Raw genomic sequence first — 24,785 nt, 5'->3', positions numbered from 1 at the left:
ATTATAAGTTATATACTTATTTGCTCAATCTGTAGCGAAGATGAATAAAGATTCGATAAACTTGTATAATTTTCCCAACAATTAAGACTACGTCTTTTTTCTCAAAATTGTCCAAGGAATCTTTCATTTTCCTTCGTACCTTCAATTTAGGAAACCCGGTATATCGGGTGTCCCAAGGTGAGTGGCCTATTAGATTATTATGGAAACTATTGATGGTAAAGATTTCAAATTTTGTGGATAGATATTCGGCCATGTAAGGTACATTTTTAAAATAATTTCACATTTCCAGTGTTGCCGGATGTACGACAATTTGGCAACAACTTTGTTGTTTCAAATGGGACACCGGTATTTCTATTTTTTTATGATACTCCATAAAATATTAAATCTATTTACTCTTCCATTCCTATCTTTAACGGTTTTTGAGTTATTAATTATTTTTACAAATTTTAGATCAAATTGGCGTATTACGAAAATGACTCTAGTTCGCTCAATATTTGAGATTTAAGTCAGAAATTTTGCAAGTCGTTAGATATTGATCTGATCTGTGTCACTGCTTCTGAATTATGGTTGTCAATAATACAGGATGGACCAAAAAAAATCATTATTTGCCAAGTTACAAAATTGTGAAAAAGTCTATTTTTTCAAATTAGACACCTAGTATATTTTTCAATTATTGGAATCAGTACACCACACTCTACAATTTTCCTATTCACGTCCCTATACCTATCTCAACTGGATTCCGAGTTATATGCGTTATATGTGTATATCTTTCTTGAGCCATTATTTATAGAAAAACCTCGGAACAAAACACCTGTTAGGCAATAATTGTTTATTTTGACATTTATGGATTGAACTGATTCATTGATATATCGATCTGTGAACGACAAGAGAAAATAACAATGCAAAAGAAATTAACGCTTATTGAATCAATGTGAAATCTAATAAACGCATATAACTCGGAAACCAGTTGAGATAGGTATAGGGACGTGAATAGAAAAATTGTAGAGTGTGTTGTACTGATTCCAAAAATTGAAAAATATACTAGGTGTCTAATTTGAAAAAATAGACTTTTTTAAAATTTTGTAACTTGGCAAATGATGATTTTTTTTGGTCCGTCCTGTATTATTGACAACCATAATTCAAAAGCAGTGACACAGATCAGATCAATATCTAACGACTTGCAAAATTTTTGACTTAAATCTCAAATATTGAGCGAACTAGAGTCATTTTCGTAATACGCCAATTTGATTTAAAATTTCGAAAAATAATTAATAACTCAAAAACCGTTAAAGATAGGTATGGAAAAGTAAGAGTGAATAGATTTAATATTTTATGGAGTATCATAAAAAAAATAGAAATACCGGATGTCCCTTTTAAAATAACAAAGTTGTTGCCAAATTGTCGTACATCCGGCAACACTGGAAATGTGAAATTATTTTAAAAATGTACCTTACATGGCCAAATATCTATCCACAAAATTTGAAATCTTTACCATCAATAGTTTCCATAATAATCTAATAGGCCACTTACCTTGGGACACCCGATATATCAAATAACACAAATGTTCGTTCGGTTCTTCTGTTTACCATTGCTAAGTGCTTATTTACCGAACTGATTACTCTCATGTCGCCACAATATCTGTATTTTTCGAATTTTGAGCCGGAAATGGTCTCACTCGATTAAGTTCAACCCATTGATTTATGAATCCATCTTCAAATAGGGGTTCGACATCATGATGACGAATCTGTCTTTGAATTTGATCATTTCTGAAATTTTCATCATAGAAAATTCAATTGGGATATAGAAAAAAAATGGGAAAATTAAGAGCATTTGGACACTCACTTGTTCATGCGCCAATTCCTTCCGCGATAAACACATACTTCTCTTATATTACGTTGTCTACAAGGGCCACATAGTTCCTCCACCATTTCGCAACATTTAGGATGGAGGAAAGCATTAGAGGCTTTGGGCGCTCGTTCATTTTTTTTCGTCAATTGCATTCTTAGAGACCTCAGAACTGTATATAGATTGAACCTTTGCATATTTTTGTACAGGCACTTACTAAATTGGAGGTTCTGACGAATATGAAAGATTTCCCGCATAATCATACAAGAAAATGTCCTATAAAGGCTTTGATTTCGAGATATGTGGTAAAGTTAGATTTTGTTGCACATGACATCTCATTTCATGGGATATTCACCTGAAATCTGACAGAGTTATTTCAATTCAGAGTTTAAATCATGTGATATATAAATTTCTAGTTTAAATCTTCAGGTTGATATTTTATTTTAGTGTCCGCTCTTTTTAATAGAACTATTGTTTTGGTGTACTACCAGTCTTTAGAAAAAATTTGAAAAGAAACTTTGACCTACATAGTACTAAACTTTTTGATTTCTTGTAGTTTTGTCGCATCTGCTACCGATAAAAAAAATCAACCAATTCTATAGTAATTCTCAGGAAAATCCAAATTATTATAAATTTTCAGTTGGTAGGCTTTGTTAAATGAATTGATGATTAGTTTTGGTGCTTATTTTCCCTGTTTGAAGCAATGATTCATGAAGATAGGATAAATTCGTTCAATCATCACAAAAAGTAGAACAACAATAAACACCCTGTATCTGGGAAACGAAGCGTTTGCGTTATAACTTTTTTCTTACAATTATCCAAGGAATCTCTCATTTTAATTCGTACCGTTCATTTAGGAACGGTTTTATGGTCCTTGAATAAACGCATGAATGACGAGCTCATAAAAGGTCCTGGATTCATGTGAGAACTTTGCTCATTATTTTTCGTTAAATTACTTTCCTGATTGTATGTCATAATAAATTTCAGTAAAAATCTATATAAATATCCGAAACTTGTGTCTTGAAATTCCCATCACATTAATACCTATTTTCTGTTCTATTGGGGCTTAAAAAGTAATTTTATTGTTTGTGGAAACTGATTAATTGCTGGAAATAATTATTAATCGATAATTCGAACTACAAACATCCTATTCTTGAAGACGTCGAGAGACAAAATAAAAAAATTTACCGAACTCGAGGGAGAGAAAACAGGGGAAGTATAATTAGATTTTTTTCTTATCTGTACTGGTATAGACACAAAAACTGACTGATACAAGGTGGAGAACCACACCAAACAGGAATTTATGCCATCGTGAAGAACCCAATTACTGATTTGGTATGAAGTTTACAAAATACTCTATTCAGGAATTTCTTTGTGAATCCTTCACTAAATTTCAATCTTCCAATTATGAGAGTCATAATTCAGAAATTCTCGAAGAGGTTAGAAGATTATCACGAATGAAGGTTTCAATTTGTGAACAATGTACCGGGTTTTTCACTATAATTTGATCCCTTCTTTAACTTTGTTACTAATGAGGTACAAACAAATGTTTTCTACAAAGTTTCACGAAATCGACTAGTGTTTTTAAAATGATTCCATAAATGAAATATATACAGAGTGGGCAACATATTGATTGCAAATTAATTTCTACAAATGGAACACCCTGTATATTTTTCTATATTCGACTAGCTCTTTTTCCCCTGATTTCGAATATACAGCATAAAAATTTTAAGAAGAATATTGGATAATAAATATACAATATTTTCGTGACTACAGATCCGCCTTCCTATTTATTTTGGTTGTTCAAAAGTTTTGAAGTACGATAAGAGAGGGTTCTGATACTAGGCTAAATTTTTGTTATTGTATTGGTGGACTTTAAGGTGAAGTTTAATTAATCTGCCAATTAAATATCTGTTTACAAGCCATTTAATAACAGTATTTTTTTACCATGGAAAAAATCTAGTACTGTGCAGGGATTGAATTTGTATATTTAGAAGGTTTAAAAGCAAAGGAAATTTATGCACTTATGTTGAAAGTGTATGAGGATTCCTCTCCGCTCTTAATTTAGTTTGGTTCAAAGATGGGTTGCTGAATTTGAAGCCTTGCAGTCGATCCACGTCGAGGACGTCCAAAAACGGCAACACCAGAAATCGTAGAAAAAATACAGGATATCGTTTCGGAAAATTGTTGAGTGAATGAAAGAGATTGAATAGAAGCCCTAAGCATCACCAAATGGCAGTGTAATATTTTGACTGAAGTAGTGGGATTCAGAAAGCTGTGTGCAAAATTTGTGTCGCTAAAATGGAACAAAAACTCATTACAAAGCGACTTTCCTAGCAACATTTAGACGATTTCGAAGAGATAAAGTGGATTTATATCTATGGATGAAATTCGGGTCTGTCACCGTCATCCTGAATCAAACTGACCGACTGGTCTGAAACCGGTTCTTCAGCTCCGAAACGAGTTCGTGTCCAGAAATCTGCCAAGAAGGTGTTACCATCAGTTTTTTTGGGATGCAAAGGATGTTAGCAGTGTTGCCGAAAACACCGATTTATCGGTATTTATACCGCTTCGACAACTACTCTCCCGATATACCGTAAGGTGATAAATATATACCGTCTTTTCAATTTCATAGATATCATGTCGAAATTGAATCTTTTACCGAAAATTTAATTATTTTTCATAATAAGATGCATAGAGAAGAAATAAGATGAACATATCTTGCTCGATTTAGATGAATTGAGATTCACAAGGGTCGTGGGCCTTCATTACCGGAAAGTTACAGACCAACGGGGTTTTCGAAATTCCTAGAAACTTGTAACTCTGGGATATCTGGCTTATATATGTTTATTACTCTATAGGATTAACTCAATGTCACCGACAACATTTGCCAGTAGGTAATTTCAATTCAATTCAAAATTTTTAGAAATTGACGATAAATACCAGTTTTTTGCTGTTTAAGGGTCAGGAATAAAAACATTTTATGATGCCGCTGTTACGAATTATCTTCTCAGTGGCAACGAATATCTTACAAAGAACAAATAACAATTTTCAAAGTCAGGTATTTGGATTTTCATATAGAGGCCTGTAAACAAATAATCACTAGATTCCCATTAAAAAAATTAGAAAATAAGAAGAGGACTTGAATATTTTTGAAGCCACGAATGTTAAGGATAGCAAAAATGCCTCTGTGATTCCAGTATGCTGATTGTTTCCCCGTTTGATAAGTGACAATGATTTTCAAAAATGCGACACAGAATGGAGAACTTTGCGAAATGCAGAAAAAATTGAAGATTTTCCTGATGATACTGTGTAATATTGGAAAGAAGTGGCTTTGATGGTGATAGCACTTCCACTTTTCCGACTGTGACTAAATTCGTTCTCGATATTTTTACGTTACCTCATTCATCAGCAAACGTGGAAAAAATTTTTTCTGCCTTTAACCACATGAAAACGAGTCAATGCAACAGATTTTCAACAGAAACAACTTCCGGTTTATTGCACTCAAAAAGATTTATAAGAACAGCAGGACCTAACTATTTTGATTTTAGTCAAGAAATTTTATTTATCATATTTTTTTACTTAATGTTATTTTTGGTTAGAAGAAAATGTATTATTAGATAATTAAATGTTTTTTTGTTTATGTTTTAAATAAAAAATTGATATTCTTGTAAAAATCTTCCTTATACCGATTTCTACCCAAATACACCGATTTTGCGCAGTCATTTATACCGATATTGAGTTCAGACGTTCGGCAACACTGGATGTTAGTGTAATGGGACCCACAGACGAGCAACCAAGTTGCCAACTTGTCAAGTTGGTGACAAAGTTGCTCGTCTGTGGACCCCATTACACTAACATCCTTTGCTCGACGAAAATCTACGCTGAAATGTTGACAACCTAGTTGGTGGTTGGTATTCCAAGTTGTCAACTAAGTTGGAATGAGAACAAAACGGTTTGATATTCGATGGTGTAGTCCAATGATGGCGATTAAGTTGCAGCATCTGTGGGGTAGTCCGCAACTAGGTTGACAACATCAGTTGGATTTGTGCAAGATATCATTAATTCTTTGAATTGAGCCACGAATCCAAGTGAACTCATAGAATACATCGACAATATTAGCAATAATCCACATATTCCATTTTATGTTAAGGCCGAAGCCTGATGTCCGATGAGGTAATTTTTTCAAAAATAATAGTCTTATTCCACCGAAAATACTCACAACATTTTCGAATTGAATGAGACAACTTTCATTTTATTGCATATTCAGAGCTATTTATTAATTCATACATTCATTTGGTGTACATTTCCTATAATATTTAATTTATGTTGAGTATAGTTCTCAAGTTATTTGCCTTTTATCTGAAAAAATAACTGACAATGGTCTATAGGAAATTGTGTATTTCTCGAGCGCAATGAATTAAATCAGATTGGATAAATACTTCTTTACCCCATTTGGTTCTTATGAAAAACAGAATGGTATATTGAGGAAGACGATTTTACATTAAATAAAAAAATTATGGGATGGGATTTATTGAAAGGTGAATTAGACCTATAGAAACATTCGGAGAATTCAATTCAGGAATTGTTTCCAAATATTTATTATCAAAATATTGGCAACCATACCTGCTACTTATGTAACAGGAGAGATACTTTTCCTTCCCCAAACCCCTTAAAACTTATTTAAAAAACTCCACAATTCAGGAGAGGGTGAAGAGAAATGAATATTGAAAACGAGAAGGTCGTCGATTTATTTGCATCAAAAAATATCCAAAAGGCTCAATATCATTTTGTGATATGTGTCAGTTTAAATATTTTTCATGTATATTTTCATATTTTTTTGATAATTCGTTTATTACTATACATAACAAAAGAATTCTAATAATTCCTACGACTCTGACTAGCTCACTCGACGGAAATCTTCACTGAAATGAAGTTGGCAACCGCTATTTTCATCCACTTTTGGTTGCCAACCCAGTTGACAACTTGGTTGGCAACTGAGTTGCTCGTCTGTGGGTTGCCTAATAATGGAACAATAAATTATGAATATTAATGTAATCTTTCAGACGATCTACAAAAAAAAATTGTGAAAAAAGATTCGGTTTTCAGAAGAAAAAAAAATTTTTTAATCAGGACAATGCGATGTAACAAAAGCATTTTGACAATGGCTGAAATCCATGAAAAAATTTCGAATTGTTAGAGCATTTATTCAGTAAGCACCAGATTTCGCCTCTAGCGAATTCCATCTGTTTCCAAACCTAAAAAAATCCATACGTGAAAAGCGTTTTTCATCAAATGATGAGGTCATAACAATGGCAGAAGTTTATTTTGCAACCCTTCCAGATTCTCACTTCAATGTTGAAATTCATAAATTAAAATCTCGTTGGAACAAGTTTATTGATGACTACCTGTACTGAATAATAAAGTGTATTGCAAACCATGAAATTTGTGGTTATTGAACCGCAAAACTCATGTGAACCTTAGAAAAATTCAGCAGAATAGCAAAAAAAAATCTTATAATAATATATGATAATGGGTATACATAATGATAAAATTATGCTTGATTCTTCTATTTTTATATTGACTATTTGGTGGTTCTCAAGTTATCTAATCAGTTTCAGATTCTCTTTTGAAATGGGTCGCTAACTTTAAATCGATATAATGGAAACTATAACATTTATTCCTCCTTTATAGTTCTTTCTTTAAGTGAAAAAAAGGATGTAGAAGATTGTATTTGGATGAGGAAAAAGCGAGAGGAGGCGGAATGCTTTCACATTTCAGGAACCCCATTAAAGATCATTAAAATATGCATGTTCAACTCTGCGAAAAAGTTCTTAAATAATTATTGCACTCTCGATTGGTGCCGGCTACCTGTTTGTAAACTCATTATCATATAACTCTTAACATGCTATATTTTCTTAAGATCAGCTGTGACAGATGAAAAAACTTGTTAATACTTTGAATAGTGTGGCTAAGTGAATGAAATGGCAGTGATTCAACCACCAATTACTTAAGACATTTTTGCATGAAATCATATTTAATTTGTGAATAATATAATTTTATTGCACTCTGTTATTATTTTCAAGTAGTTAAGAGCAGTGAAAATTCTTGAATTAACTCTTCCAAATACATTATTTTCGCATAAATATTCAAAACAAATTCTGTAAGAAGAATTAGAATTCATTTGATTTTTGGTTCACTAATCTAACTGATACAAATTCAAATGTCACAAAATTTTCTTAAATTTTCGATTACGCATTGATGACCAAAAAAGAAAAATAACAATATTCGATTTCAGAATAGAATTAAAAATAAACTATAGTATCTAAATATTCACCACAAAATCAACCCTATTGAAATTTTTTTTGGCACTAATTATATGATTTTATATAATGTTCTCTTTGATTGAAATGTAGGTGCTCTTTGGCGATTTCAAAAATATTATCCAGACTGATAAATTAGTTGGTTTTGATTTTGGTAAAAATAAAATCATTCAAAGATTCTTTGAAGGTCGTATTGCTTAGGTTTTCTTTCACTAATAATCCAGGCTGTAGAGATTTGCCTTCCTCTTTTTTCTCCAAAATTCTTCCAACAGTACTGGGAGAATTTTTCAAAATAACTAATCGATGTATTGATACAATCATGTATTTTCGCAATTTCATGGAAGGAAATCAACAATATAGACTGAATTCAAAATATGTATCTTCTGTTAAAGACATTTTTGCACGATAGAACGACGTTTTCAGCTATCACGTTCATTGCTAGATCGGAAGATTATTTTTACTGGTTGCTAAGATAAACAGAACAGTAAGTGAATCACTTACAGTTCAGCGACCGGTAAGTAAGCATGACTAAATATATAATTGACAAAAAATTTGAATATAATTCATTCAATATTGAAAGTGAGTGTACAATTATTACAATTGCTGATGGAAATACCGCTGTCTTGAGAAATGGCTGAATTCACAGAAACTTCTGCTGAATTCAACATTTGTTGTTTCAACTCGCTACGTTTCGTAATATGCAAATTTTTTTCAGCAAAGTCGAGTTTATTTTCCAGGGAATCCTCAACGTAACTTTCGAGAACCGAGAACCGCCATATACCTTGTCTTTTCAGTCCTAATACATCTACTTCCTCAAAAAGTATGTCTATCGTGCACACAATGTTGTAAGTATCTCGAACGGAACTATCGGTCTCAGACAATAATTGTCTTCGATCGGTAAAATGTCCTTACCGTTCTTAATATACTATTCTGATACCAACTTGAATTCTAAAAATCAAAATATTACCGAATGAATCACCTTAATTTCGATTTTCCACAGCTTCCCGGGATGTCAATAATTCCTGAATGCACTATACCCACATTGTTTAAAATTGTCAATTTTTGTATTGCTTTTTCTCGAAAGAAAATATATATTATATAACTCTGATGTTATACACAAGTAAAATTCTCTGGAAACACCCTATCAGAGATTGAATATTACCAGGAAAAGTTTTAATTATTGGGGGTTCTGTTCTATTGTAGTGAATCGGAAATTTGGAAATTATTGGAACTATTGAAATTATTGGTATTATTATTCAGAAAGAATATACGTAAAAATTCAAAAGAGCGATCGCGACTTGTGTGAACTGATCTCATCTTAGAATAAGGATGTTTATTTTTCAATCAATGCTTTTCTCAGTTATCGTCTCACTGCGTTGGTGAAATCGATATATTTTTTACGGATAAGAAAAATAATTTAGATATGGGGAAATCTTGACTTATCTGAGTTCGAGACATGCGAAAAACCGTCATGGTCGTTCTCAGATGACACAGCAAAAAGTTCGTTAGACAAAGTCGAAGTATGTTTCTTGCTGAGATCGACAGAAAAAATTTAGTTTGAAGTAGAGGTAGGGCCTCTTATTGAAGAAGGATAAAAAATGTTCTAAACAATGATCTAATTGGCATGGTAACTTGGGTAATTGTTGGGGCGGCCTTAGATAAGTACGATGTTATGATTTTTGTGGAGGTCGATGGAAGAAGTCAGTATCGCTTAGGGTCTCTTATTGAGAAGGGTTGAGAATTATAACGTCGGTCGCGAAACCGGACTTAGATTAAAACAATTTCTTTTGAAGATCAGAGTAAATTTTTTTTTAGGTTGAATCAAAAATAAAGGAAATTTAGCAGATGATAGAGAGTTGAAGGAATTTTAAGTTTTTTTTTTAAATAAGAAGGAATTGTTTCAACTCTAAGAACGGTTGAATTAGGTCAGAAATAGTAAAACAAGGATTAAGAATTTGTATTGGTATAAATTAGATTAGCACGGAGTGCGCGAATCGGGAGTGAAGTTTTAAAAAAAATATATATTACACGTTTCGAGTGAAAAGTTTGAAGAAATTAAAACTAGGCTTAGGCAGGGCCTTAATTATTCACCTAGCAACGTGGGATTAGGGCAAGTTAACATTTTTTTTTTGGCTATGTACTTTTTATTTTTATTTGTTGATTTTTGAATATTTTTCGATGGAAATAAGTTTATTTGAGTAGTCCCGATTCTCCCAAGTTCAAAGTTGGTTATTTTGTTTCTTTTGTTGTAATAAGAGATTATTTGAGATAATTTTTTTAATCATAAAGTTTTGGCCGTTGAGTCAAAAATATAGAAATTTCGTGGATACTGTAATTTTGGATATATTTTTTTTTCTTTATTATATTTAAGTTTAAAAATTTCAATTGACTCTCATTGACCCAGAAAATTAATTCTGTCCCTAGAGAAAGAAAGTCAACTTAAAATAACCTGTCCATTGAAGCGACGGGCCGGACTCACAAATAACATCTTGTGAATTTACATAATTATCAATTCTCCGAGACCTCTGGAAAGCCGCTCTTCCAGGGGTTAAAAGAACATCTCAAGCGGAGATAAGTGAACGTTGGTCAACATTCACTGACCAACCCGTTCATGACACTATAAACTTTTGCCAGGTAGTTTAAAAAATGACAGATTTTTCAAGAATATTTCGGAATATTTAATCCATGGAGTTTATTATAGTTTCGATGAATTCTTCCTATAAGTGATTGATCCAGTTAGTTCAATCAATGTTATTATGGTTTTTGTTTTGTCTCTATTATGATTTGTTTCTTTTATTGTGTTGTTGTATACATCAATTTTTTTTAATTACTGATATTCCAATTTTTATATCGATTATTAAGTATTACTTTCTGTTAGTAATACTTTGTTAAATAAATGAAATGAAAAGTGGTCAACACGAAATTTTTTATTATGGAATTGTTAGGTAATTTTGATATTATGCAAGAATTTTCTATGTGATCAATAAATAACACATAAATTATAAATTATTGTGTTTTATATTGACTGAGAAGTTCGATCAAAGCTTCATTAGGAAAAAATACTAGTGGTTCGATGAGATTTGGTGCATCCATTTTTTTCCTGAAATCTTGTTTTTTTCGACGAATTTGCTCCCTCTACAGCTCATAACGCTCAAATATCTGTATTTCAAGTGAAAACGAGCTTCATTTCCATACAAAATGTGATGAATTGATTAATGACGAATTAAGAAATTTCCTAATTTGAGAGTTCCTAGTAAAAAACTTTCCTCTCATCGTTCAGGACTTCCGAAGTATGGTCGAATATTTGATTTCGAATTGTAAACTCATACCTATGCCCATGCAGTTTCCGATTGAACCTCTCGGGATGATATTCGTGTTCATATATTTTTCACTGTCTTCAGCTGATAAACATTCGAATGGGATTTATAGTGTTTTTCAGAGGAAATTAGTTACAATCGAAAATTTTACCTTCACAACGTGCCTTTTTGAATGAGTTATTATGAATTATTGATGATACACCAGAGCTCACTCTGAGATAATCTAGAATGCGAACTGAGAATGGGGACATGAAAAATATATGGGAGAAGATTGAACTGACATTGAGGGATTCTTTATTATTCCTGGAAAATTTATTTGTCTGTGATTTTTCATTTTATTAACCTGTTCTGTTGTTGACTACCTTCTCATTCTTTAATTCAATTTATTACTGAATAAAACTTACGTCCATTCGGTCTTTCCGAACAGATAATTTATTTTTCAAGTGTGTACTATATGCTTTCAGGGGATGCCATTTCTTTTTCACTAAAATATGAATTGACTACAAATACCAGACCAGGGATTCATCAAGCCAAATAGCTTGATATTTTAATCAACTACTTGACTTGCAAATCAGGCTCGTAAAATATTACATAGTTGAACTTAACTTGATTTCAGATATTTATTGCCTGACTGAATTTTCATTAAATTGGTAATTTAAAAAATCTTTTCCGAGTAATCCAAAATACAGGGTGTTAAAGTTTATCTTGAAAAGTGAGCATTTACCTACTCTTAATTTTTTTTAAGAAAAAATGGTACGCCATTGAGATATTTCAAACTTAACATCATTTTTGAATTCCAATTTGCGACAACGTCCCTACTGGATAATATTATCCAGTATATTTGATATATGGATATCAAAGAAATGAAAATACGTTTTTTTTTTTTGTATAAAAACGGCGCCCTAAACGAGAAAAAGGTAGGTGAGTTTTTTCGTCATTCGAATTAAACGAAGAATTTGTAAATGATTGTTAGTTTGAAATATCTCAATGGCGTATCATTTTTTTCTTCAAAAAAATCATTACCCGCATGCGCCAATAATGAACATAAACTTCCTTATTGCATGTCAGAAAATGCGTAAAAACTACCTCTTGAAATACACCAAATATTTAGTATTTAAGTAAAACTTTAACACCCAGTATTCGAAGCATTCGCGGACAAAAGTTAAATAGCACTATGTCATAATTTTTTTTAATGCAGAATCACCTACAGAAATTTGTCGCACTTATTCACTAACACCTAACATATCTGCTTTGCTTCATTGACATGCACTGAAAAAATTGAGCTAGATAGATGAATCTCATCGTATTCATGCTATAGAGAATTGTTTTCAAAATTTTTTGATTCTCCTCATGGACTCAGTCTTTTAGTATTCCTTCATTATTTGATGATTGATTCTTCGATTTTGTTTCATTCCGAGGCAGACCGTCCACTATCATTGCTTTTGTTTTTTGTTCATTAGAAAGAGTGATTGCTTCATCTTAAACTTTTCCTCGCTAAACTTACAGTGCATCCCATTTTGGGTGAGACAGCCAGGTTTCTCGCTTGTTATATAACATAGAGCCTTGCGGTTTTCACGCTCCTGTCCTACTTTTTCGTGAAACTCAAGTTGGTCTAAACAGATTTTGCATAACTGTTTCCGTTCAAGAGATTTTGGAAATTGATACTTTTCGGACCCCTCCTTTATCTCCGAAGTTATTAAAAATAATGCTGAGGTAAAAACTACGTCTGAATCAGAATTCTGCGTAGAATCCAGTGGCGTACTCAATTTTTTTTTCGGGGTATGGTTTTGAAGATTCAACACAAACCTATATTTTTTTTAATGGAACACCCTATATATCATTACTTCGTTGAATTCGTTATTTTTTTCCCTTCAAAATGATGTAAGATACTATGTAGGCAGGATGTTCAGAAATGTTTAAAAAAACACAAAAACATCAAATAATGATGATTTTTTGTGAAGGGGCCATGAATTTTCTATGTTTCAATAAGAGGATTATTACTTTCGATTTTTAAAAGTAGTAGGTCATTGATGATACAAATATCCTTGTTGTTATTATGGCTACTATGCATTTGGGAGCATTGTATATGTATATGATGTAATAATGGTCTAAAGGATAAATATATATAATATATATTATTATATATATTGTTTTATCAAGTAGGCATTAGAGGGAAAAAAACCAATCTGATCTAGCTGTCATCTCTAAGAATTATTGTTATTATTATTGATTCTTCTTTTATATGGGAAATCCATTGCCCATTAACAAAAAAACATCATTTTTTGATGTTTTATTGTTTTTTTAACATTTCTGAACATCCTACCTACATAGTATCATACATCATTTTGAAGGGAAAAAAATAACGAATTCAACGAACTAATGATATATAGGGTGTTCTATTAAAAAAATATAGGTTTGTGTTGAATCTTCAAAACCATACCCCAAAAAAAAAAATTGAGTACGCCACTGTATTCTACGCAGAATTCTGATTCAGACGTAGTTGTTACCTCATCATTATTTCTAATAACTTCGGAGATAAAGGAGGGGTCCGAAAAGTATCAATTACCAAAATCGCCCTTTATATCTTGAACGGAAACAGTTATGAAAAATCTGATTAGACCAACTTGAGTTTCACGAAAAAGTAGGACAGGAACGTGAAAACCGCAAGGCTCTATCTTAAATAACAAGTGAGAAACCTGGCTGTCTCACCCAAAATGGGATGCACTGTACAACTCTCGTTCAATTCGAGTACCATCCTTTGAAAAATTTTCCTCTATTCCGACTGTATTTTCCAGTTGGATTTTGCTGCATGTTATTAGTTTTGAATCATTCATCTAGAGCACATGATGGAGGGTATAAGCATAACTGTTGCCTCTAATGTTGAAAACCTTTCCAGTAGCAGTCAGTTCTTTATTGAGGGTGTTCAGTGCAAAGCAGACTGATGAAGGTTTTAATGATTCTCCGTAGAGAATTATCTTCCTAATTAGAAACTGTTTGCCGTACAAATATCGATGTTCGTTCTCCAATTTCACATCGCTTAGATACATCAGAAAGTTTATTATAATTGAGTAGATCTTGTGAACTTCCGATATCAGTTTAAGCGAGGCCTTTGTTGCTTATTATAGAATCTATTATCAACTCTTTCTTAAATTCTAAGAGCTCTTTTTTGCTGTGTAGTAATCATTTAATTTTTTTCTCCATATTTGTGGATACGTTGCTGAATGATTCGATGATTTTATATCTTGTTGGCAGGCATGTTATTGGTCTGAAAGTCATTTGATAGAAGGTAACCTGTTCTTAAAAAAGTATGACATTCCCATTGGAATGTATGTTATACCATTCACGGATTCGACTAGCCTGTAGTGTAGATACCAAAATTTCTTCAACCTGAATTTGTGAATTTCATCGAGGCCTGCGGATTTTCAATTATGGTTATTTGTTTCAATATTTCATAAGATTTCTCTTCTCAACCAATTTGCATAGAAGTTATAAGATTCTTATAGATTGAATTAAAAAATGAACAACTTCCTGGTTTTGATGACGTTTGGTCATCTTGCATTCTATAAACTTTTTTTTTCAGAATTTCTCAAGAATTTTTTATGCTTTCTGTCATAGAACTCGTTGTATCTTCTTTGTCTTTGAGAATATACACTTAGTTTTTGTTTGAGTGTGTCTAAAATTTGTTGAGAACTTTCGCTGTTGAAATTATAGTTTGTGGTATTCAAACCTCGTCTTTGTAATCAATCAACAATAGCTATTCACAGGTTGAGGACCGGTGAAACAGCAAAAGAGAACAAAAAATCTTTATCAAATTTGCCAACGTTTCAAATCAATAGAATCGATAAAGATTCGAAACGTTGGCGAATTTGATAAAGGTTTTTTGTTCTTTTTTGCTGTTTCACCAGTACTCAAGCTGCACTTACCTATTGTTGATTATAGTTTGTATGTTGACGCTTTGAAAATCCGTATTGACCGTATTTTGTGCACTATTTTTCGAAGTTTATACTTTTGCGAATTGTGTAAGCTTCCTAATATGTTGTTATAGACTATGTACTTTGGCTTCTAGCCTTCATTGCCATGTTATTTTTCCTATGTTGTTTGCGGGTTTCTCGTTATTAGTATATCTATTATTAGTATATTGAATGATGAAATGCCATGATTTTAACCTTTTGTACCGTGATATTTTTACCTACAGGCAAATTCAATCACTTCCTTTAGAAAATGTTTGGGGATTTTTATAGTTGGGATTGGTAAAAAGCATTATATACATTTAGACAAATTTTCATTGAACTGATTATTTTGCAAAATCATGAAGTACGAGCTGATTCTGGTATACACAGCAGCTACTCATCTCATATTAATCAAGTTCCTTTTCATCAACATCTTATAGTGTGGATGTTTCAGGTTCATGATGCAGTAGCTGGCATGACGGCTAAAACAGTATCCAACACAACACAAAGCCCACATGTAAGTACTGTGAATACTTCCAAATACTAATTATTGTTTAAATAATTATAGATACAGAAGGTACTTTCAGAACAGTCTCTTTAGAAGTCAAAACCTATTAAACTGTTAAACCATTCATCATGAAAATTATATCTATATTCCATATACTTTCGGGGAAATCCTGCATGTATTATATCTAAATTAAAAAAAAAAAAAAAAAAAAGTCAAGCTCAGTGAAATGTCATTGAATTATCAAAATGCAGTGCTTTGGTTATAGTTATTGAAATTATTCGTTATAAAATCGTAACAAATACCAACTCGAGCATAGGCAATATATTTCGATTATACGAACCACTTCAATCGACGGAGTTCGCGAAAGATCACGAGAGCGCAGCTCGAGTGGTGTTTTGCGAACTACGTCACGTCAATCGGTGGATAATAGAATATTGTCTATGCTCTTGTAATATTATAACAGAAAGTATACATATTCTGTATAATCCAATTTTCTGATCATTCGAAATAACAATGATATAAAATCGAATATTAAGTGGTCAGGAATTACAAATTTGTTATGTTTTACGAATTGGTTAGAATCATTGAATTCAATATTGATCTTCACTTTGATCTGGAGAATTTCACAGATTATTCTTAACTATAGAATTGTCCCAGTAACCCCTGATCAAGCAACGTGCAAGAAAAATAGATCTACTAAATCTTGATTTGACATTAAAACGGTGTAAAAGGCATTGAATTACAACAAAAAAGAAGAAAGCTCTGTAGTAGAGCAGAATTGAGTTGGAAGAATTAATAAGAGAGCTGAAGGCAATTTAATGTTAGATTATTAGTTTCAAGTTGTTTCATAAATGAAATTAGAAAAGATAGTTAGGTTACATAGATTAGTTAGGTTGGTTGTTCTGTTAAAAAAAAATAGTTCTAAATGTTTTTATTTAAGAATTTTTTTTTATTTTTTGAATGTGACTAGAATCCATCCCAATTTAAAAAAAAAGCAATTATAATTAATCAACACCAAAAGTAAGATTTCAGCAAAATAAATAATTTCAGTTGGCGCCCAACGTGAGGCGCCAATGAACAATGAAACAAATTATATTATAAGAACTTTAAATTACTTATCTAATCATTTCAATAATTCAAATTCCTTTCAGCTTTCTTATTACTTCTTCCAACTTAATTCTGCTCTACTATCAAATCCATCCTGTTCCAACTCAATCTCTATTTCTCGTTCTCGATGGAATTAAATTTTCCATTAATTAGTTTTTATTCAGTTTAGTTTCTTGTTTATTTCTCTTCTTTTAATGATTTATATTCTCTTCTATATAATCCTTTGGATGAAAACTTTTTGATTCTAGATTTTTCCAATTTTTCACAATTTTTTGTGAAATTTTTTTCGTGGCGTCTTTTTTCCAATATTTCCCGGCAATCCTTGATCGTAAGCTTTCTTCCAGCCTAATTTTTCTACCTCTGTGTCCTGTCTATAGTACTACTTTCTATGGCTTATCTATCAAACTGTTTTCACGTGAATTTAGGAATTTTCATAAATCACATTTTCTTCAATGCGTCATACTCAATCAAATATTCACTATCTAAACTTAATTCTAAATTACATTACAAAAAATTTCAACTTTGATGATATATATTCATAATTATGAATTTATTATCAATTTAGAAAAATTACCTATGAATCTTTTTTATTTGAATTTGGAAGTAATCAATAGGTTTTTTCCTAGTCATATCTCTATTTCAATATTTATTCCGAAAAAACCATGACAGTAGCTACTTATATACATTTCTAAGGGGAAAATTGTCGCATAGCGTTTTCTTCATTCTTTTTTGTGAGAATAACACTCCAGTTGCAGTAAATCGAAATACTATGTTAATCGATTAACCTTTCTCGAAGACACTAAATTATCGAACTTTTTTTCAGATCCGTAATGGCACGTTACGAAACTGAAACAACAGCATCATATAACCTGCACGTCAGGCAGTATCACAATCCTCATGCACAACTCAACAAACTCATCGATCATCGATTCAGACATAGAAGTGGACCTCCTACTTGTCAAAAACGTCAAGCTCGTCCTTTGTTCCACTTGTATCCTAGCCGTTTTGACTAATTTCAAAGTTTTCACTTGCATATTATGGATAAGAAAGCCCATCACCTCAATCCTGAAGATAAGCTTGAGCTTAGCCATGGCAGACAGTTGTGCATCCTGCATATCAGGCATCGTCATTTTCTTCGAGGATTACATAACTTTCAGATTTTTCATTATCTTAGATATGGTGAAGTTGTGTTTTATTCTGGTTACAGTTTTTCACCTGTTAAGTCTTGCAGTTAACCACTACATGGGAATCCACAAGCCTCTGCATCATAACTCCAAATCAAGTCAAAGCATGTCTGGAGTTCTCTTCATCTTATGGACTATTCCTACTCTTTTCCTCGTAGGATTGTACACCATTGCGGGAGGACATTCCTTCTGGATATCCTTATACAACGACACCCTCATAAACGATACGCTGTTCATTCACAGTTTCAGGTTCAGAATGGCCATCTCATCGTTCATCGTCATCTCCATGATTTGCATCATCATTTGTTATATATCTATTCTACTGATCATAAGGAAACAGAAGAAGATCTGGAACAAGGTGTCCTTCGGTGGGAGTGTTATTCGAAGAGGTCGCCATATCAATAGGAAAGTAGATAGACACACGAATCACGTTCAGATCAGACTGAAGGGTAATTCAAAGGCTGTGTATACTACCCTAATCATCATGGTTTCTTGTCTTCTCGGATGGATACCTGCTCTTACAATCTACGCGATAGCTTGTAGTCAAGACTGTTTGATTAGTGGTGAGCTATTGAATTACGTGAATGAGAAATACAGGAGGCAGGTCATAATGCTCAGGTTCTTTGACAACGAAATGCTGTTTCTGAAGATGATAGCCAATCCGATCATCTACAGTATAAGGATGAAGGAATTGAGGGTGAGATATTAATTACCAATTATGATTCTCATTTTATTTTTAGTTTTGTCATTCATCATTCATCATTCAGGAAATAGGTTATTGAAGCCTGAAAAGAAATTGAAATTGAAAATAATTATACCTATGATAATAAATTCAGAACTTTACACCATAAGCCTTCAATCATTTTGGTATCATGAAACCTTCAGCATACCCTCCATGTTTTTTTAATTCAATGTATCTAATTGATCATATATGAGTAGTGGCGATATTGAAGAAATATTGCGTTGTGTCGATAATAATTGACTAATTAACGAATATGCAAAAAAACCTCATTCATTCATCTTGCGTGCTTGAATACAGGAGTAAATGATTTCGAATGATTTTTCGAATTTTGAGCTGAGAATAGCCTAAAATGATAATGATCGTCCTACTCATGAAGATCCTTGGTGAAATCTAATTATGTCCGTCCATCTGACCGTCCAAAAACACGATAACTCATGAGCGGATAAGAACCTAGAGACCTGAATTTTTCCGTGAATTTTGTAAATTTTGCACTGTAGTTCTCTCAAGCGAGTACCTCTCAAAAGATAATCATTGTTTGATATTTTTTCTTGCATTCTGCAGCATTTCTGGTGTTCAGGTGTTCATTACCTGCTAATATGTTTTCTAGCGAAGAGAAGTAGATATATACTCTCTCAATCAGGAGGACAATATTCAAATGGCCCCACAATAAAGTATAGAGGTTTCGAATCAGAAATTTCAAGAGGATCTCTTATTCCGATTCAATTCAAGGTCAAAATGATTATGTATTCAGAAAGGAACGTAATGAATTTCATTTATCATTATAAACTTCTTTAGGGCTTTGAAATTGGACATGATCGGGAGGCATGATTTTAAAAATTGATACATAAACTGTGGTGAGTCGTTGACAGTTCCCTTTATAGGTTAGTATTCCTCTGCGACTGATTCTCGAATATTCCTGTTGATGTTGCTAGATTGTAATTTTTTGATGTGCGTAGAGATTGAAAGACTGACGTTAGCTTTTCATTACGTTTTGTATGTTTTTGTCATCTTTGGTGTTTTTTAGGCCTGATGAAGCAGATGAAAATCTGCGAAACTTCGCTGAATATATTTTGAAGGTTCTTCAGTATTGGTCCCCATTCTCACAAAGGAAAAACTCCTTTTTTGATTGATACATAAAAAAATACCATGACCTTATAATTTTCAACACCATGTCTCTGTACTGTCCTGAAGAAGTGTATAATTCTAAACGAAACGTCCGCAATTTATTGAATTGGCTTTCGTTGCCCTTTCAGACTAGCAACTTATGAAGAACCCTCATTATTTAGTATTGTATTAACTCTTTGTCTGCACCAGAGATGTCGTTGTGGGTTCGTATCTATCAGAAGATCAAACCACTCCTTCGACACTTCATTCGACTTCTAGTTGCCACTAGTTTTCGACAACAAGAACAAGTCTCACTCCAAATAAAATTGAATTTTCGGAAATATTTCAGATTGAAGAAAGAATACTCTTATCGACTGGACCCTGTTTAAATGAATAACATTATCGAAATCAATGTGTTTGGTTATAATACAGGGCGTCCCATAAGTGGCACGTCACAGTGACACCGGAGGTAGGTCAGCTAAAGAGGGACCTAACCAGCCTAACATGACCCCAGTAAAAGTTGCATGGTTTTCGAGTTATTACCAAATTACGTTTTTTAGTGAATTTTCACCTTTTTTAACATTGTCAGGGTCAGAATTCTGCTGGAAAGCTCTCGAAGCTCATTTTTTTTGTTGTAATGGAATCTTAAATAGTTATTTAAGATGACATGAGTATGATTCTGTCAAAAAGTTATGTGGATTTCCGTAAATTATTGGATAAATCTTGATTTCAATTGCTAGCAAAACGAGAACTTCGACTTTGGACACCTGCTGTGAAAAAAAAATCCTTGAAACAAAACGAGCAAGTAACATCAAAAAATTGGGCATTTTAGACAGATTTAGAAATGGTACAATACACGAATCTTATGCCCATAAAACTAGGTATTTTCATCATTTTACCGATGCCCTATGTAACTAATTTAAAACTATGCACCTCGCTAGCCGTCCCTAGAGAGAGACTTGTTCTGTCTCTCTTTATCTACTTGGTAAAGAAAGGGATGGATAGAGTGCTTTGTTCGATCATGTAGCACGAGCAGCGATGGCCCTGCAAACCAAATCAGTTCGTTACCTTGCGTTTCGTGCGATCCCCGTGTCTCTGTTTTCGTGTGTTCCTTAACTAAAATCGACTTGGCATTTCTCTGGACTCTGATTTACTCTTTATTTGTGGAATAAAGTGACAACTCGGCACTCTATCGGACACTGATTTGTGTATGCAACCATGGCGAATCACAAGTTTACTCATAGTGAGTACGCTGACATGCATTTAATCTACGGCGAAACCAGACGTGTTTCAAATCGAGGCAATGTGAGTTACAATGCAAGATTGGCTGCAAGGTTGTACTTGGAACGATATCCGAATCGTAATCCTACCAACTACGAAGTCATTTTGAGAACTGCAAATGATTATCGCGAGGGCAGACTACCAGGGACGAATAGCCGATCTGGAAGACCTCGAACGATTGACGACAACGTCGTTTTAGAAGAAGTGCGAGCGGAGTCAGGAACTTCAGTGCGAAATATTGAACGCCGTACTGGAGTCCCCAAATCCTCGGCACAACGAATTTTGAACAGAAACAATTACCATCCCTTCCACATTCAACGCGTACAAACTCTACAGCCGACTGATTATGCACCGCGTGTTGAATTTTGTCGAAAAATGATACAAAAGTGAAGAGAAAATCCCAACTTTTTTAATGAAGTGTTGTGGAGCGATGAATCGGCCTGCAGAAGGGACGGATACACCAACTTACATAATATCCATAGCTGGCAACTAGAAAACCCGCACGAAACAAGAGAAGACCGGTCCCAATACCAATTCAAAATCAATTTGTGGACGGGAATTTTTAACGGCCAAATAATAGGACCGGTCGAGTTGCCAGCTATTTTAAACGGGGCAAACTACTTGGAAATGCTTCAAAATGACCTGCCAGGATTATTGGAAGACTCAGCAAGATGGCTGCCCGGCTCACTACGCTCGGCGGGTTCGCGAGCACCTCAGCAACACATTCCTCGACAGGTGGATTGGGCGATTAGGACCCATACTGTGGCCACCGCGATCCCCGGATTTGAATCCACTGGATTTTTTTTATTGGGGATGTTTAAAGGACAAAGTGTATGCAAAACCAATAAGAAGCGAGGAAGAATTGCGTGAACGCGTATTCGACGCAGCCCGGACCATATCGGAAATTAGTTTAAGAAAATTGAATCGTAATTTTATAAAACGGTGTCATTTATGCATTAGAGTCCGAGGGAAACAGTTTGAACATTTACTGTAAGTTAGATTTAAGAATTAAATAAATAATCGAAAGTTAAGTCTGTTTTTAATTAATTTACCTTTTTTTTCAATAATATTCCTTTTTCGCTTCCCCTAATCCATCTTTTTCCCTATTGTGACTTTAACAAATAATAACAAAGCCCGGTATCAAATGTAATGTCATAGCAAACGGCAAAATTACCTGATAGCGGGGTTCCTAGTTTCAACTTAGTTAAGTAGGGCATCGGTAAAATGATGAAAATACCTAGTTTTATGGGCATAAGATTCGTGTATTGTACCATTTCTAAATCTGTCTAAAATGCCCAATTTTTTGATGTTACTTGCTCGTTTTGTTTCAAGGATTTTTTTTTTCACAGCAGGTGTCCAAAGTCGAAGTTCTCGTTTTGCTAGGAATTGAAATCAAGATTTATCCATTAATTTACGGAAATCCACATAACTTTTTGACAGAATCATACTCATGTCATCTTAAATAACTATTTAAGATTCCATTACAACAACAAAAATAAGCTTCGAGAGCTTTCCAGCAGAATTCTGACCCTAACAATGTTAAAAAAGGTGAAAATTCACTAAAAAACGTAATTTGGTAATAACTCGAAAACCATGCAACTTTTACTGGGGTCATGTTAGGCTGGTTAGGTCCCTCTTTAGCTGACCTACCTCCGGTGTCACTGTGACGTGCCACTTATGGGACACCCTGTATATTCAATTCAATCATGATATAATGTCAAACCTTCTGAAATTCAGATTGAAACCAAATACTCCTTGTTACTAAACCTCTTCGGCATCCAAAACAAAAATGATGACATTCACAAAAAAAAATCCAAAAATCCATCAATCCATCACCTGAACCTATACTGTAACATCATCAGAAATACTGAGAACCACCCTTTTCTAGAAATGATATTAGTCTGCAAACTGACGTGGAAACTGTATATTGAGAAATTGAAAGCAGAATGTTTTAAACGATCGAACATCATGAAGGAATCAGCAAATAGTCAATGGGGAGCCGACGAGCTAACTCTTCTTACCATATACCATACTCTCATTAGATCCAAACTAGATTACGTATGTATCATATATGCTTCCGCCAGTAAAACTATGCTCTAAAAGCTGAATTTCATACAGAACGCTGATTTAAGATTGGCTACTTGTGCCTTAAGAACAAGCCCCTCATTAAACCGAGAAACTGATGAACTACCTTTACATTACTTCACAAGACAATCCCTGCAACTCACTTGTGTAACTAGAATAAGTGCGGATATAACCAATTCAACAAGAAATTCACTCTGTGAGAAAAGATGTACATATTTCGATCTACAACCGATATCCCAAACTTAAAACTCCTCTTTACTACAAAATACACCAAAAAATACCTCAAAACCAAATATTATAAGTGATAACCCACAAAACAATCTCAGATGTGATGATTCTTTATCCAATACAACAAAATCCGGCATGTCTCCTCAAATAGAACAAAAATTGTTTCTCGAAAAGTTGAACTCCATCAAACATGATTGTATTTTCTACATGGATGCCTATAAAGCAGAAGATGGTGTTGGTTGTGCATTTACTACTCTTGTGAACACAAAAAAAATTAAACTTCCAACAACCAGTAGCATATTTACAGGAGAGCTATTTGCAATTCATCAAGCAATGAAACAAATTGAGGAGAATGTTTTCATTAACAACATCATTTTCACCGATTCACTTTCAGCACTTCAGTCAATAAAATCAGAAAGAAGAAAGAGAAATTTTAGTTACCAACAGTGAAATTTTCCAAAAAAGAAAAAAAGCTATCCTATTATGGATTCCATCACATATGGGAATACCTGGCAATGAAAAAGCTGATCGAGAGGTAAACGACGTTAGATATTCGGGTACTTGCGTGAATACCATAACTATAGTTACTACCTTAAGAGCTTCTATCGTCAAAAACGAATGGAACAAAGAATGGCAGGAAACACCCTCCAAGCTCAGACAGGCAGAGCCAACCATCCAAAACCACTCTTCGAAATTTGTAACCAACAGGAGAGATCTAATTACATGACGAAGATTACGAATCGGACACACCATAACAACACATTCTTATATTTTTAATAAAGAAGACGCACCCAAATGCACCTTTTACAATGTCCATCTCTCAATTGAGCATATTTTAGACCAGAGTCCAGGCTTACATACCAAAAGAAAAATCCACGATGTTCCTTCGAAGATAAAAGACGCCCTCGATATTAATAACCCTCAAGTGCAGAATACCCTGAAATTCATCAGAGACATCAATTTTGAAATATAATTGTGTAGTTAGTATCTCACATTCAATATTATAAAATAAGGTTATAATTCAATGTATCATAAACGCTAATGACCTGGTTATCGGAGCGTGTATTCAATTAAAAAAATCTGGAGATATTTGCTCTTCCTGATCTTGCCG

At 33.4% G+C, this 24,785-nt stretch overlaps 1 protein-coding gene across 1 annotated transcript in view; it reads left to right on the top strand.

Moving 5' to 3' along the window:
- Positions 1-24,785, top strand: part of LOC123672259 (trace amine-associated receptor 4-like) — a 71,130-nt gene that overhangs the window by 31,892 nt on the left and 14,453 nt on the right. Inside the window, exons 2-3 of the mRNA XM_045606291.1 lie at positions 15,890-15,952; positions 17,874-18,931. Coding sequence (XP_045462247.1) covers positions 17,948-18,931 — 984 coding nt within the window. The 5' untranslated portion in view covers positions 15,890-15,952; positions 17,874-17,947. The remainder of the gene's footprint in view (positions 1-15,889; positions 15,953-17,873; positions 18,932-24,785) is intronic.

The sequence above is a fragment of the Harmonia axyridis genome, chromosome 2, assembly GCF_914767665.1.
Source record: "Harmonia axyridis chromosome 2, icHarAxyr1.1, whole genome shotgun sequence".
Taxonomy (NCBI): Eukaryota; Metazoa; Arthropoda; class Insecta; order Coleoptera; family Coccinellidae; genus Harmonia; species Harmonia axyridis.
The sequence above is the reverse complement of the archived record's forward strand: the minus strand, read 5'-3'. Positions and strand labels throughout refer to the sequence as shown.